The sequence below is a fragment of the Panthera uncia genome, chromosome B1 (genome assembly GCF_023721935.1).
Source record: "Panthera uncia isolate 11264 chromosome B1, Puncia_PCG_1.0, whole genome shotgun sequence".
In the NCBI taxonomy this organism is placed as follows: Eukaryota; Metazoa; Chordata; class Mammalia; order Carnivora; family Felidae; genus Panthera; species Panthera uncia.
In genome coordinates this window covers 94,435,439-94,451,340 of record NC_064811.1, presented here as the reverse complement: position 1 = coordinate 94,451,340, position 15,902 = coordinate 94,435,439, and the positions used below count along the sequence as shown (strand labels likewise).

Sequence of the window (15,902 nt, the reverse complement as noted above, 5' to 3'; positions counted from 1 at the left end):
GCACATACACACACACACACACACACACACTATTTAACTTCAGAGACAACACCAGCTTTGGATTCTAGATTTGAAACTAACTTGCTGTGTGACCTTCAGCAAGACCTAAATAAAACACCTTGCATCTCAGGCTCCTCAGGTGTAAAGAAGGGATAATGATATCTGTCTTGCCAGGTTGTTTTGAGGATTAGAAATAATCTATGTCAAGCAAGTGCCTGGAATATAGAAGGTGATCAATAAAGGTTAGATATTATGTTAGCTGTTATTCAAATATTCAGGCAATAGAAGAAAAATCAGAGTAGGAAAAATCTAAACAAACATTTTCAGAATATAAAATAGGAAATGCAAACATCCTGTTTACAGACTTGTGATTAACAGACACAAGGGGAAACATGCAGGAAAAGAGGTGAAAGAAGAAATAATGGACATCTGGAAAGTCTGAAAATAGCATAACATACAAGGGACGCAGTTATAAAAACAGGCAATCTGCCTAGATTGAGGTGTACAAATGCCACCAACTGTAAAATACGTATAGGAAAAACAGGAGTAGTGTCAATTGAATTGTTAGTCATAAAAGCACTTGGAGCAGAAAGCACTGTAACAGCATCCAGGAATTTTATTTGATAGTTTATTTTTGTTGGTATAATTTCTTGGGAAAGTACAACTAGAAATAATTAGTGTCTTTGTCTACTAAAACAAGCATGTTTATTCATGTTCTGTGTGACAAAGAAAACTCTTTTCAAGTGTTATATTGAATTTTCCCACTTCACAGGTTTTGCGTGCAAAAATTTGAATGGCAGAGACAAGGTGTACTGCAGTAAAGAAAATAAGTGGCCTAGTTGAACATAGGGAACCAGAAGATCCCACAAAAGACACTTCCAGCAGTGGCGCTGAATGATTGATCAGTTTGCTTGTCTACTTTTGCTAAGAATATGGAAACCATTTGAGCAGATGAATTAAACACCCAATCTGAGATTTGTTCTTCGTTGAGATGTGTGTGGGGAAACTTGATAAGTGTAGGTCATGAGAACTGCTTTCCTATCGTTTAACGTATAAAATAGAGTTGAGAAATAAATTCTTTACAAACAAAGCAGTTAATATGAGGAAAACGTTCAAGGTATAAAGCTTTGGCTTAAGGAAATAGCAAACACTAGCTTCTGGAGCACTATGAAAGACATCATTGGAGATTGCAGATGCTTTTTGGTCATAGTTTTGGAAGTAAAATGTCTACACAGTTCATATTACATTAGTTTTCAAACGTAGCAAAATCTGTCTATGCCTATTACTATAGATTTACTGTGCCTGTCTTAAGTCGGTTACTCATTCAGTCCATTTTTATCAAACACTTTTTATGTATTAGATTGTAGCAGTCAAGAAGACAAACATGGGTTTTTGCTTCAGAGAACTCACATTCTAGTTGAGATAGAATTACAAATATAAATGCATTATATATATGTAATTTAAAATTACTATAAACAAATACTTGAATAGAATAATTTCAGGTACAGTGAAAGAAATGTGACCAGAAGCTACCATAGAGAGACAGGATTGGGAGGAGGTGCTTTGGCTATGGTCATCAGGGAAGGCCTCTTACATGGGGTCATATTTTAGTTGTGACATGAGTGATGGCAAGTGCTAAAACAATAAATTGGATGAGTTGTAGGAGCCAGACAGAAAGCATATTCAAAAATAAATTGTGTTGGGATTATACAGGGGTCTTTGGGTCTCACAGAGCAATCTATATTCTCAAGTTTTCCTGAAGAAACTCCCAAGCTATTTCCCTATCAAGTAAGTCGTACATCTCAGAAACCTAGTCATCGAACCATGAATTTGTGCTGAGAAGAGACAACCACCTTAGGTGCTAGGGTTCAGACAGTAGACCAGGAAGTCTGCTTTAAGGAAGGATATCTATACTAAACCAGTCTATCAGCAATAGTAATTTCTTTCTGCTGCTTCAACTGACTGACTCATCTAAACAAAGGTAGGGGGGGGAAAGCTAACATTGGATCACATAATAATCACTCTCTTTTATAGAGAACAATTTGCATTTAAATATATTAGCTCTTTTAACACTCTCACTAACCATGTGAAGTAGATACCATCAATCATTATTTTTTGGATAAGGAAACTGAGACTCAGAGAATTTAGGAAAATTCCATAAGACACAGGCAGTCTTCCTCCTGAGCTCACACTCTTTTAACAACTGGGCTATGCCACCCCTCTAAAATAAGGAAGTTTTATGGGACATATTAGCTGACACTAGAATAATTGGTGAAATTTTTAATGTGGATTGGTTTAAAAAAAAAGAGCATTGCACAGAAAAATAAATTGTTCAAATAAGCTTGGAAGAATCAGGTACAGACATGAGTATATCTATAATAGTGAATACAGTAAACTGAAACATTAGGTCGGTTTTGGCAGTTTTTAAATTGAACTGTAGTTGACACAATGTTACACAAGGTCTACAACATACTGATTCCAGAAGTCTATACATTATGCTAAGGTCACCACAAGTGTAGCCACTGTCCTCACACAACACTGTGACAATACCATTGACTATATTCTCTATGATGTACCTTTTATTCCCGTGACTCTGTACTAGAAGTCTGTACTTCTCACCACCTTTCACACATTTTTCCCATTGCCCCAGCCGTCTGCCCTCTGGTAACCTTCGGTTCATTCTCTATTTATGGGTCTGTTTCTGCATTTTTGTTTGTTCATTTTATTTTTTAGATTCCATATATAAGCAAAATCATATGGCATTTGTCTTCCTCTGTCTGACTTACTTCACTTAGCAAAATACCCTCTAGGTCCATCCATGTAGTCACAAATGTCAAGATCTCATTCTCTTTTATGTTTTGGTAATGCTCTGTTGTATGTATATGCCACATATTCTCTATTTATTCAACTATAGATGGACTTTTAGGTTACTTCCATATCTTGACTACTGTAAATAATGCTGCAATAAACATATAGAGGTGCATATATCTTTTTGAATTAGTATTTTTATTTTCTTTGGGTAAATACCCAGTAGAGTTCTTGGATCATATGGTATTTCTATTCTTACTTTTTTGAGGTATCTCCGTATTGTTTTCCATGGTGGCTGTACCAGTTTACATCCCTGCCAACAGTGCAAGAGCGTTCCTTTTTCCCCACATCCTCACCAATACTTGTTATTTCTTGTCTTTGATTCCAGCCATTCTGGCAGGTGTAAGATGATACCTCATTGTGGTTTGATTTGCATTTCATTGATGATTAGTGATGTTGAGCATCTTTTTCATGTGTCTGTTGGCCACCTGCTTGTCTTTTTTAGAAAACTGTCTGTTCAGGCCCTTTGCCCATTTTTTAATTGGATTTATTTCAGTGTTGAGTTGTAAAAGTTTTTATATATTTTGGATATTAACCCATTGTCTGATATATTATTTGCATATATCTCCTCCCCTTTTTATTTTGTTGGTGGTTTCCTTTGCTATAGAAAAGATTTTATTTTGGTGTTGTCCCAATAATTTATTTTTGCTTTTGTTTCCCTTGCCTGAGGAGATATATCTAGAAAAATGTTACTAAGGCCTATTTAAAAGATATTACTGCCTGTTTGCTTGTTTTATTCTAGGAATTTTATGGTTTCAGGGCTCACACTTAGGTTCTTAATTCATTTTGAGTTTATTTTTGTGTATGGTGTTGGCGATTGTAATTCAGAGCAGTGCTACTCAAAGTGTGGTCCATGAAAGGGCTTGAATTGCTTTTTGCTGATTTTCCATGAGACGAGAACGTTGTGAAACTTATAAACCAACTATATCACTGAACACGCTGGCTGCTTCAGCTGGAATTTTGTTTTTGCTTGTAGCAGGATGTTCTTATTGCAGTAAGCAGTACAATAATTCACATTCTGACTCAAGTTCCTTATCTTCTCATAGACAAGTGCTTTGAAACACATTAAGTTAGAGTATAGGCAATGTTGCTATAATGATTACATTCCAAACAATAAATTGACTAAATAAAACAGATATATATATCTCACTCATACAACTGTCTAAAAATGCACAGGACATTTAGGAGCATTAGATAGCTCTATTCCACATAGAGGGTCATCCGGGGCCCCAGGTTGGCAACTGTTCAATGTCTCTGAGTCCAAGGCACATGTTGCAATTGTAACCATTTTACAGCTGACAGTCATTAGGAAAGGGAAAATCCAGGGAGAGTGATTTTACCCTTAAGAAGATACTTTACATTATTTTGGCATACTTTCCTTTGGACTGAAATGATTCAGATGAAGAAAGCTTGATTCAAAAGAGATTGTGAAATATAGTCTCTGGCTGAAACCTATAGACTATGCAAAATAAAGGAATGTTCCATAACTGAAAGAATAAAAGGAAACCAAATAGTCTACTCTTCTCTGCCATAGTGAAAATTATGGTTATGGAATTAAACTGAAGCTAGACTATTAAGGATTTGAGATTGAATACTAATTGAATAAAAAGATGGCATAAATTAAAGACACTGGTAAAAATAAAATAAAATTTAAGTTATTGTGCAAAATGAGTAAAAAAATGTGAAGTTTATTGGCTTGTAATTAACTCCTTTCATCACCGTTTCTACAGATGAATTCATACAAAAACCCACAAAGTATACCCTAACTTTTTCCAAGGCGAAATCTCACAAAGTACAGTTGTCTTTATATATTATTTGTCTTTTTACTTTGCACTGCATTCATGTTACATCGAAGCTGAGGATGGAAAGTTAATTGGAATAAAATCTGAGATAAGAAATTTGGCTTCAAATTATTTATTGAAGAGATACTCTCAGAAAAAAGTCTCTTTAACAAATGGTGCTGGGAAAACTGGAGAGCAACATGCAGAAGAATGAAACTAGACCACTTTCTTACACCATTCACAAAAACAAACTCAAAATGGATAAAGGACCTGAATGTGAGACAGGAAACCATCAAAACCCTAGAGGAGAAAGCAGGAAAAAACTTCTCTGACCTCAGTCGCATAAATTTCTTACTTGACACATCCCCAAAGGCAAGGGAATTAAAAGCAAAAATCAACTATTGGGGCCTCATGAAGATAAAAAGCTTCTGCACTGCAAAGGAAACAATCAACAAAACTAAAAGGCAATTTACCGAATGGGAAAAGATATTTGCAAATGACATATCAGACAAAGGGCTAGTATCCAAAATCTATAAAGAACTCACCAAACTCCACACCCAAAAACCAAATAATCCAGTGAAGAAATGGGCAGAAAACATGAATAGACACTTCTCTAAAGAAGACATCCAGATGGCCAACAGGCACATGAAAAGATGCTCAACATCACTCCTCATCAGAGAAATACAAATCAAAACCACACTGAGATATATCACCTCATGACAGAGTGGCTAAAATGAATAAATCAGGAGACTATAGATGCTGGAGAAGACGTGGAGAAATGGGAACCCTCTTGCACTGTTGGTGGGAATGCAAACTGGTACAGCCACTCTGGAAAACAGTGTGGAGGTTCCTCAAAAAATTAAAAATAGATCTACCTTATGACCCAGCAATAGCACTGCTAGGAATTTACCCAAGGGATACAGGAGTGCTGATGCATAGAGGTACTTGTACCCCAATGTTGATAGCAGCACTTTCAAAAATACCCAAATTATGGAAAGAGCCTAAATGTCCATCAACTGATGAATGGATAAAGAAATTGTGGTTTATATACACAATGGAATACTACTTGGCAATGAGAAAGAATGAAATATGGCCTTTTGTAGCAATATGGATGGACCTGGAGAGTGTTATGCTAAGTGAAATAAGTCATACAGAGAAAGACAGATACCATATGTTTTCACTCTTATGTGGATCCTGAGAAACTTAACAGAAGACCATGGAGGAGGGGGAGGGGAAAAAAAACTTAGACAGGGAGGGAGGAAAACCATAAGAGACTCTTAAAAACTGAGAACAATCTGAGGGTTGATGGGAGGTGGGAGGGAGGGGAGGATGGGTGATGGGTATTGAGGAGGGCACCTGTTGGGATGAGCACTGGGTGTTGTATGGAAACCAATTTGACAATAAATTTCATATTAAAAAAAAAGAGAAAAACCTATAAGGGAAAAAGTAAAACAGGAAAGAGAAGAGGATACAGCGTATGTGACTAGAGAAGGCAAATCCATACTCTGAATATGTGTCAGTATGGGTCAGGATGAATCACTGCCCTTTTCAAAGTAAAACTGTCCAAAATAATCAATTTTCTATTAAGTGGTAGGATAGTCAATTTCTGGGATTTAGAACTGTTCTCTGTTACTGGCAGGTCAGATACTCAACAGTGGCTGTAACTAGAGCAGACTTGGGAGAAGGAAGCTTATGAATGGCTTCCATCTTGATACCGTAGGTACTCCATTCACAAACCCATTGCTCCAGCAAAGGGCTGGCTAAGAACAGAGCTTAGGTGACATGTGGGAATGTTGGGAACTGGCTGAATCATTCTTTCCACTTGGTTGTTTACACTTCTACCTTGAATATCTTTGGTGTATATTAATGCGCAGTACAAAGATCATCAAACTTTTTGGTCACTACCATGAGTCCATCAACATGTCTTTACCCTAGAACTTATTAGCCCTAATACTCTCATGTCACTCCTTTCAGTCCCTTGGGTAACCTATTCACCACTGCCTATTCATCTGTTCTATCCTTATATTGCCCTACTAGTCTATCCATAAAAAAAGTAGATGACTAAGAACATTGCCCATAACTCTGTTAATTGGAAGCTTTCCCTTAGCCACTAGTTTTTAGGAACGTCTCTACACGGGGCTTGTAGTGCAACAGCAGTCCACTTTCAGCCTCTGCTAACATGTGGGTCAATCTATCCACAAACAAGCTTGAGTTTCCCCCTCTTCATCAGCAGATATAGGGGGCCTTCCATGAAAGTATAGGAATAAGCTGATATAGAGGCATTGGTGGAACAGTGATAGGTGACATGAGGGTCTAGGTCACTCATTTGTAAAGGTCATCTGTAGCCTTTGGATCAGCTTGAGATCGATCCCAGACATACCACTCCCATCTAACAATGAATTGCTAGTGGGTACAACTGAATTTAGGATTTGGTGGGGCTGCCAATGCTCAAATTATGATGTCCAGCTATGGCCACCCAGTCACTTTGAAAATCCATGAGAAACACTATCTCCTCTAGGGCCCAGTAGCATACCAGGAGTAAATACCAGTTTGAATGACTTCTGCCAGTGGCACACCCTGCTGCAGAACCTTAGGAGTGCACACTGCAATTCTCCTCTGGGGCTTAACCAAAACTCTACTTGGCAGGGATGCCATAGTACCCTAGGTCTGCCCAGAGATATGATCCAAGTGGGAGAGCTGCTTGTACCTCAGTCTTAACCTCTTGCAGGACTCTTCCTTGTTCTGGGTTCGAAAACTAGCGATTTTCTGCATCATCCTGTCAATGCCTCAGATCAATATTCCCTAGTGCAATAAAATGTTGCTTCCAAAACCCAAAGAGGCCTATCAAGCCCTGTATTCTTTCTTAGTCATCGGAGTCACAAAGAACAAAAATAGACCCTTACTCAGAAGAGATGTCTCTGTATGATCCAGACCAGTGGACCTTGAAAAACCACACACGGTGGTGGGTCCCTGAAACTTCTACCCTCTGGAGTGCATGTGTCTTACAAAGACAACAGAGTACTTGATACTTGATACCTATCAGATATAATTAACATGAAGTCAATATAGAAGACTAGTGGTTAAGTTCTGTGGAATGTCAAGACGATCTAACCCTTTCAGTCTCTATGATGACACTGAGGACAAACAGCTTTGATACTATTTTTGGTAAAAATATTAAAATATTACTTTGAGAAAAAATATATTTAAGTAATATTTTTCTCTTCCTTTAGTGCTTTTTGTCATCTTAAAAAAAGCTCCAAAGCAAGAAGGGAGGAGACTAAACAAATTAAGTAATGAGAATTCAAATGAACTAGAGGGTTTAATTTGGCATTCTTTAATTGAACTTTGGAATTTCAACTGTGATAAGCATTTCTTGATGGGTCTCTTTTTTTAATTAGATACATTTATATTCTGTGCTGGAATGTAACGTTGAGAAGTCTATGATTTTGCAGCACTTATGTTTGGCAAAATGGTCAAAAATGGAAAAAATAGAATTGGAAATAACAGAACAAATTTCCTTTAGCAGAATTTACTCTGAGCTTACTTCACCTCTATAAAGAAAATATTTCCCCAGTTAAAAATATAGTGTTCAATAGAGAAGAGTCAATTGAAAGTATCAACATTTTCAAATTAATTAATCATAAGTGTAACTTTGAAAAAGATTGCAGGCAATTTTATGGGACAGTAAAACATAATAAGATCATGCTGAAAACAATCATTCTTGAGAGGAACTGTCCTGGCATGGTATTAGAAGAAGATGTCGCTAGGGGCACCCTGGACAGCTCAGTCAGTTAAGCATCCAACTTCGGCTCAGGTCATGATCTCGTGGTTCGTGAGTTCAAGCCCCATGTCAGGCTCTATGCTGACAGCTCAAAGCCTGGAGCTTTGACTCTGTGTTTGGATTCTGTGTTTCTCTCTTCTCTCTGTCCCTCCCCCACTCATACTCTGTCTCTCTCTCAATACATAAACAAACAAATAAATAAACAAACAAAAGAAAAAAATGTGGCTAAAGAACTGATTAAAATACACAAATATGAATCATAAATGTTTAGTCATTTTGTGTCATTTTTAATATTTGGATAATAATATAAAATCGTAATTGTTTTAATACCTAATGTGTGTATTTAGACAGAATTTTATTTGTGAAAATGATTTTTGAATATATTATTTAAATTAACAATATAATAAAACCAATTTGTCCATTAATACATATTTTAAAAATTGTATTATTTTCATTTAATAGCCCTTTGAATTCTCAAAAGTGTCATGATTTAGATAATAAATGTGGGTCACTCAAATGAAATGGGAGGAGAATGAAACAGGAGAAGGTTGAGATGGAGATAAAATTGGATCCATGGGTATTTTGGGCCTGGCATTTACTCACCACATCTACATAACAATTATACAGATGCCATTTAAAATATAGGTTAGGAGCTCAGGAGGGAGGTACAGGCTACAAATGTTGATCTATATGCTATCAACTTGTAGGGTATGATCAAACAATTAGGATTTGCTGGATCAGCACAGAATAGGACATAGTGCAAAAAGGAAAGGAAAAGTTGGCTAAGTATGGAGTTCAAGGATAGCCATCTAGCCCCCAGGGAAAGAGAAATAGGAAAGATTAGGGCAGAGCACAGGTATCCAAGAAGCTATGGTTAGAAGAAGCTTAAGACAAGTGAAGGCTCAGGTATACAGACATAAAACAGAGGACATGTTTCTAGATATAGAGTGGAATCTCAGCAGTTAGAGCCTAGCCAAGCTCCAGAAGAGGATGACAGCAAGATCAACTTGATGCTAAGCTCTAGCCTTGAAGGAAAGGAAGGTGCCATTTCAGAAGGAAACAATTTGGAAATCAAAGAACCAGAACCAAAACAAGTTCTAACTCCTAGTTCTAAGGTATCAGACAAGAATTTGATCCTGTCCTTTGAACAACTATTACAGAACAGATCGAGGAATTCATTACATACTAAGATCCATTATTCTTCCTTCCTGCAGAATCCCTGTGATGATAAACGGCACAAAGACATTTGGTCCAGAGAGAAAACTTGTGACCACTTGCCAAAATTCCTTGTCATCGGGCCACAAAAAACAGGTAAGAATAGCTAACCTTGCCGCTTGCTTTCTTTCTGTTTCTTTCCTTTCTTTTTTTTCTTTTTTTTTTTTGTCATGAAACATATTGCCATACAGTATAATTGGATTGGGTTTTTCCATGTGAAATATCTAGACACCCGTCCAAATTCATTATTTGAATGGTACTTCATCCCTATAGATCATCTTCATGCTATGATCCTCAAAGGGACCTAATGCTTCCTATTAATTAGACTTGGGGATTAACTTTTTAACTGTAGATTTTAAATCTGTTCAACAGATGTCAAATTTTTGACAACTTTGTGTTAATGTACGACAGTTGCAGTATCTGATTTTAATCTCTACTTTTTGGTAGTTTTGGCTAAGTATCTCCTAAATTAGGTTATAGCAAGTGCTTGCCTTGATTCAAACTATTTTACACTGTAGATCAGCCCTGAATTGACTTTTTTCCAGAGCCATTTCCATTATTACTTTAAAATATTCTACATGTGTGATTTGTATTTTAAAGATAATTATTAAGTATAAATATGGTTCGGACTTATTATCTGATACACCTGAGGTTCATCAGGCATTTTTTCCTTAGTATTTTCTCATATGCTGAAGGACAAGTGTATAGGACTGCAGTAAAAGAGAGTGAAAGTATTTCACCAATGAGATGACACTTTCAATTAGAATATTTTATACTTTCTTCAGCATGTGACAGTTTTATACACTTTGCTCATGTCCTGATTAATTAAAGTTTTTATTGAGTTGCTGTATTTTGAATTCACTACTTTGACTAGAAGCATTTTCATCAGTGAGTGCACAAACCATAACACAAAACAAACAGTCACAATAAATAAGCCTGGCCCAGATGAAGATATTTGTAATACAAGCAAGTAGATCATTTTAAAGGTTGTGGGCAAAATTTCCAGACTATTAGATGTTGGTTGTTGAAATCTTTTCTTCCTCTAGGAATATAAATTGTATTACAACAATAAGTTACACGTGTGCAGGGAGGGAACAAAAGCAGCACATGTTTTCAGATATATCACTTGTGCTGTTGTTGTTTAAAATGTGCATTAATTTTCTACCAACTCCCTTATAGCAGTGCTAACTCCGGAAAGACTACCAAAGAAATAAAACATTCTTGTGTCGTAAAATTATGTTAAAAATTTAATTTAAAGACGTATCTTTTATCATTTGTCTTTGAATATTATTACTTCTTAGTTCTGTGAGAAAACTACAGGTTAGTAAGTATAAATCTAGTTTTCCTCCTTGTTGTTTGTGTTTATATTTGACCTGCCAGTATGGAAATAAAGCTTTTAACTGCCTTTGGCATCCCCAAGGCAAACAAACAAACAAAGTTAAAATAAAGGAATTGGATGGTAATAATATTTTATATGCTGTTAGAAAATGCTATTCTAATGTGAAAATGGTTGTGATAATTCTTAAAATCCATTCAATCATAGAAGTTAAAGTCTTCTTTTGTTCTCCTTATTGCTTTAGTTGGCAGAACTCCCAACTGCTGTCAGAACTGTAAATTTCCCGGACACAGCAAATGCTAAGAATATGGTCTTCAATGCAAAGTTGTCTTTAAACAATTTAAACATGGCCTACACATCCTTTGCAATAAACATGAAATACAAAAGTAGTCTGCAAACCCCTGTTTTCTCCACTGTTGCGAGGTGAGAATGGAAGGAACTGATGTCCCACTTCTCCGTTGCTGAATCCTACAAGGAATTCCTATTAGCTGACAGTGGGCAGTGAACAAGGACAGGGAGAGAGCAGGGTAGGCCTAGGCTATGGCACTCAAAGATTGAATCCCAGTACTGCTAGAATCCTTCAGACAAATAAGCATACTTTCTGATTCTGGGTCAAATTTTGATATTACCAGGAGAGGAGGGGGTTTCCAAAAAGGTTAAATTTAGCACTATGATTCTAAAGCCATAATTCATTGGCATTACTTCTCCCAGAAAAGCAGTGTCCCCATTGTCAATATTAATTTGTCATGATTTGACTGGCTAACTCTGTTAGAACTGAAGAGAAATCAATTATATATAAAATACAATGTAGTTTCTCTCAGAGTATTACCAGGGATGAGGTCTTTTCTACTTCCTCCACAAGATATTTATACCAAAGACGTTGGATAAAAACGAATGTCAATAATAGATGAAAACACAGGTGATCATAAAATAAATATATATTTTGAGGTGGTGGGCCCAGAGGCTATGACCGATTATATGAGTATCAAGCCACATACCTACTGTCCTCAGTTGAAAGTGCTTTCTCCTTCCTTCCTGTCAGAGGCCTCCTGATGTCCTTCCTGCTCCTGGAGGCATGAAGGTATTGTGGCTCAGAACATAAAGGCTTTGCCTTTATGTAGCCCAGGGGAAATTTGGTACAATTCTGTGACCATTAGGGTAATTAAACATTTGTACATGTTAGTGAAATTATAATGTATTTGTTTTGCGATATTCAGCAATAATTCAAAAATGCTTCTTTATCTGTCCCCTGGATCCATCTATTCTCAACATCTCAGGGCTGTGAAACTATTAATATTCTCAGCTCTCTTGTGTGTCTCAAATCTCTCTCTCTCTCTTTCTCTCTCTCACTTGTGCATGCACACGCATGTGGGCGCACACACACACACATACACATTTCATTCTCATCATTAGTTAAAACATTTTTATGTAGGTCCCATCCTAAAAGTTATTTAGAAAGAACCTTTCTGAATTCCCTGTTCCCTCCCAGATACCCTATAATACTCTAATTTATTTTTTCTCACTGGAACATTTTGTTCCTTCCTCCTCTAAAAGTTTCTCCATTTTGAGCTTCTGTTGTTTTCAGGAGCAACTTATATCAGTTCTTCAGGACTCCATAATCCCTCATAATTCCATGTGTTGTAATTAGTAATTAATTTTAGGGGATTTACTAATTTTTGCCCTCCCATCTCACTAGGAGCCACCTATTCTAGATTCCTTAACCTGTCTTCCTTCCAAGGTGGTTGGTCCCCTCAGATCTGTTGTCACTTTCCTTTAACTACTCAAGCCCCTATTCAGTCTTGGTGGTCATGTAAAAGTTCTGAGGATCTAAACAGGTGGGCATCTCATTAATACTTAAAGCACAGTACACTTTGCTCCTATGAGCTTAAGATATGTTAGAAAAAAATACCAATTCTCTGATGATCTGCTTAGCTTCTAGATTCCTGACTGCAATCATTACTGTTCTGCCAGCCCACATGCGTAGCTCATCTCCAGGTCTTCTAGGGCCAGGAAATCCAACAACCTTCCTGGATCCCCCGTGTTAAAAAGGGGATAATTTTTCCCAGAATGGAAAATTTGATTTATGAGAACTATGAAAACCCAGTCACTTCGTGATGGCTTCTGCTGTAGCCGTTCAATCTCTGGCCCAACTCAAGTTGAAACAAGGGTCAGAGATTGCACCTCAGCATTCTGTGATACATACACTCAGTGGGTTCTGTCAGCTAGTCTGTTCAGCCGAGTGCCTCAGTTATCCAATTTGATTGCCTGTTTTGCCAGGGTAGAACATTCAAGTGGCCATCTTTCCAGATTCCTGCCCCCCTTTTTCAACCTTACTGGGAACACTTATGTTTTTAAGGCAAAACCTGAGAAAACACTTCCTCTTGGAAGCTTTCACTGGCTTCCCAAGTGTAAGTCACCCATTTTCTCATGTATTGGAAAGGCACTCTTGTCTTCTCTCAGTATGGAAACTGTCTCACTAGGTGCAAATACCTGTTTACTTGGCCCAAGTCCACACATACACTTTAGGTTTATCAAGGCCAGCAAATGAGTTTTTATTATCAAGAGTTATCACCAGGAAAAAAAAAAAAGATTTATTACCAGTGATTGCACAGAGTAGCACCAGTTAACATCTGTTGAATAGTTTTATTGAATTGAATTGATTTGAATATAATATTAAATGAGACCCACCATGTTCAGGTATTGTGCTGGATGCCCTTGATGCTTTAGCCTCTCACCTGACTCCAGGAGGGAAATTGAACCATTGGTTTCTGAAGTTCTCTCCCGTCTTGAAGTACAGTATCATTCCCTTCAGATGCCTAGTTTTGTCATATCTTCGTACAACCACCTGTGTGTTTTTTGCATTTTTTGTATGTTATGCTTCTCCTGTGGTATCTTTCATATTTCTTCTTCAAGTAAACTGACTTTTTACCACAAATAAAATAATTTAAAGCAGAAACTTTGTATCATCCTATACAGGAGAACAGTTACTGCAATTCAAACAGAAAAAAAATGTAAAAAATACATTGAGGACAAAGATAGCTATATCATCAGTCTGCTCACCTTTGCCTATGTACAAATATTAAATCAGATGTTTAGGTAAATGGAACCATGAAGACTAATAAAAGTATACTTATATCGTTGCCACATGAAATACACCTAATTGATTTTAAGGAAATCGTTTTGACACCAGAAAAAAATTGGCCTTCTGAATATTACTTTTTGAACAAAAATTTTGCTAAGATAGTAATTGTATCTTCTTTTGTTGTCATATATAACCTTTTGCCTCCTTTTTTGTAATAGGAACAACTGCACTTTACTTATTCCTTCTTATGCACCCTTCCATCATCAGCAATCTTCCCAGCCCCAAAACATTTGAAGAAGTTCAATTTTTTAATGGCAACAACTACCACAAGGGAATTGATTGGTAAGGAAATAACAAAAAATAAAGTCCATTATTAACAAATGCTCAATCACAGCAGAGCAATTATAGATGTATGCATGGCATCTACATAATTACAGCATAAATTTGTTATGCTCAATTCTACCATAGTGAATTAGAAATTAATTTATAACAACGATATGTTTAATCAGTGTTGCCTATAATTTGATTTGGACAGTGCAATAATGATAATATTTTTCTGATAAATTAATATGATTGCATAAAGAACGTTATGGGATATTTTGTCAGAATTATTCATAAGGATATTTAAAATTCTGCTTAAGCATATTATTATTTTACTGTGCCTAGAATTTTTTTAACTAAATACATAATCTGTCTTCACAAATGACGCTTAAGGAAACAAATAAATAAGTTGTTTTATTTTCTACTCTGTGACATGTATCTTTATTAACCACATAGACTGTAGAATGTTGTATAATAATATAAGCTGATATTTGTCATGCAAATAATAACAGCGCATTTCCAAAACCATATTAATGCTAGTCACACACATGCATAAAAGGAATATTACTTTGCATTTAATAAGTTATGAAAAATTTTAAAATCACAATATTTTCCCTAAACTGAAATAGAATAAACCTGATATTACAACTGATCTTTACTTTGGAGCTTTATCCTAGCTTTTTTGCAATTTCTAAGAAAACATGTCTCTGATTCCAATTTCCAGTTATATGAGACAAATCTCCCCCAAGGAAAATTCCCCTATATGCATACCTCTGCATTGTGTAACTTTATGTCAACACTGCACATAAACCTGTCCTCAACAAGAGGCTTCTTCTGTTTAGACCAGCTAGGGTTAGAGTGGGGGAAGGGCAAAGGCAGGGAGCCGAGCTGCACCTAGGATATCACTGTTCTACCTTACTTTTAAAAAACTAAATGAATTTTGGAAGTGCATGCAAGTTACTAAAAGCATAACAGCAATTTTCACTTATCTGTGAGCTCAAATGTAACACAAATTGTTAAGCAGGAATATAGATGAGACTTTTCACCACTTCACATTTGGGAAACATAATAACAAATGTCAAAGAGGAAAATAAGTGTCTTATATGAATTCTTAATTGCTCTCATTATTTATTTCTAAAACATTTGAGGGTTAGAGAAGTGATGAGCTGTAAGGAGGATTACACACATAATTAAAGCCTTGCACTGAGTTAACCTCTGAACATATTGATTCCATAATCTACACACAGAGGAATGTTCCAACAGCATATGGAAGAGTGAACCTACTGAGGCACCACAGGATCAACTGGCAAGAAATATCCTCTTAATTACTCTAGATAGACTATAATGTGTTCTCACTGCTACACATACTACAAATTATGCAAAAGTTAAAAAGGAGGAGAGCAGCTATGCCTTAATCTGTTTAGGATTTTATAGCTATTCTGACTTACACGTCTTCCATTCTTGTGTACTTTCATCTCAAATTAAAAACTTTGTATTCAAGTTTGCAAACATGCATTT

The 15,902-nt window shown here is 36.3% G+C and overlaps 1 protein-coding gene across 2 annotated transcripts in view; it reads left to right on the top strand.

Annotated features, from left to right (window-relative positions):
- The window catches only part of LOC125923048 (bifunctional heparan sulfate N-deacetylase/N-sulfotransferase 4), a 270,079-nt gene that overhangs the window by 242,114 nt on the left and 12,063 nt on the right, over positions 1 to 15,902 (top strand). For both annotated transcript variants that reach the window (XM_049631085.1, XM_049631086.1), the window contains 2 exons: positions 9,645 to 9,741; positions 14,282 to 14,405. In XM_049631085.1, coding sequence (XP_049487042.1) covers positions 9,645 to 9,741; positions 14,282 to 14,405 — 221 coding nt within the window. The remainder of the gene's footprint in view (positions 1 to 9,644; positions 9,742 to 14,281; positions 14,406 to 15,902) is intronic.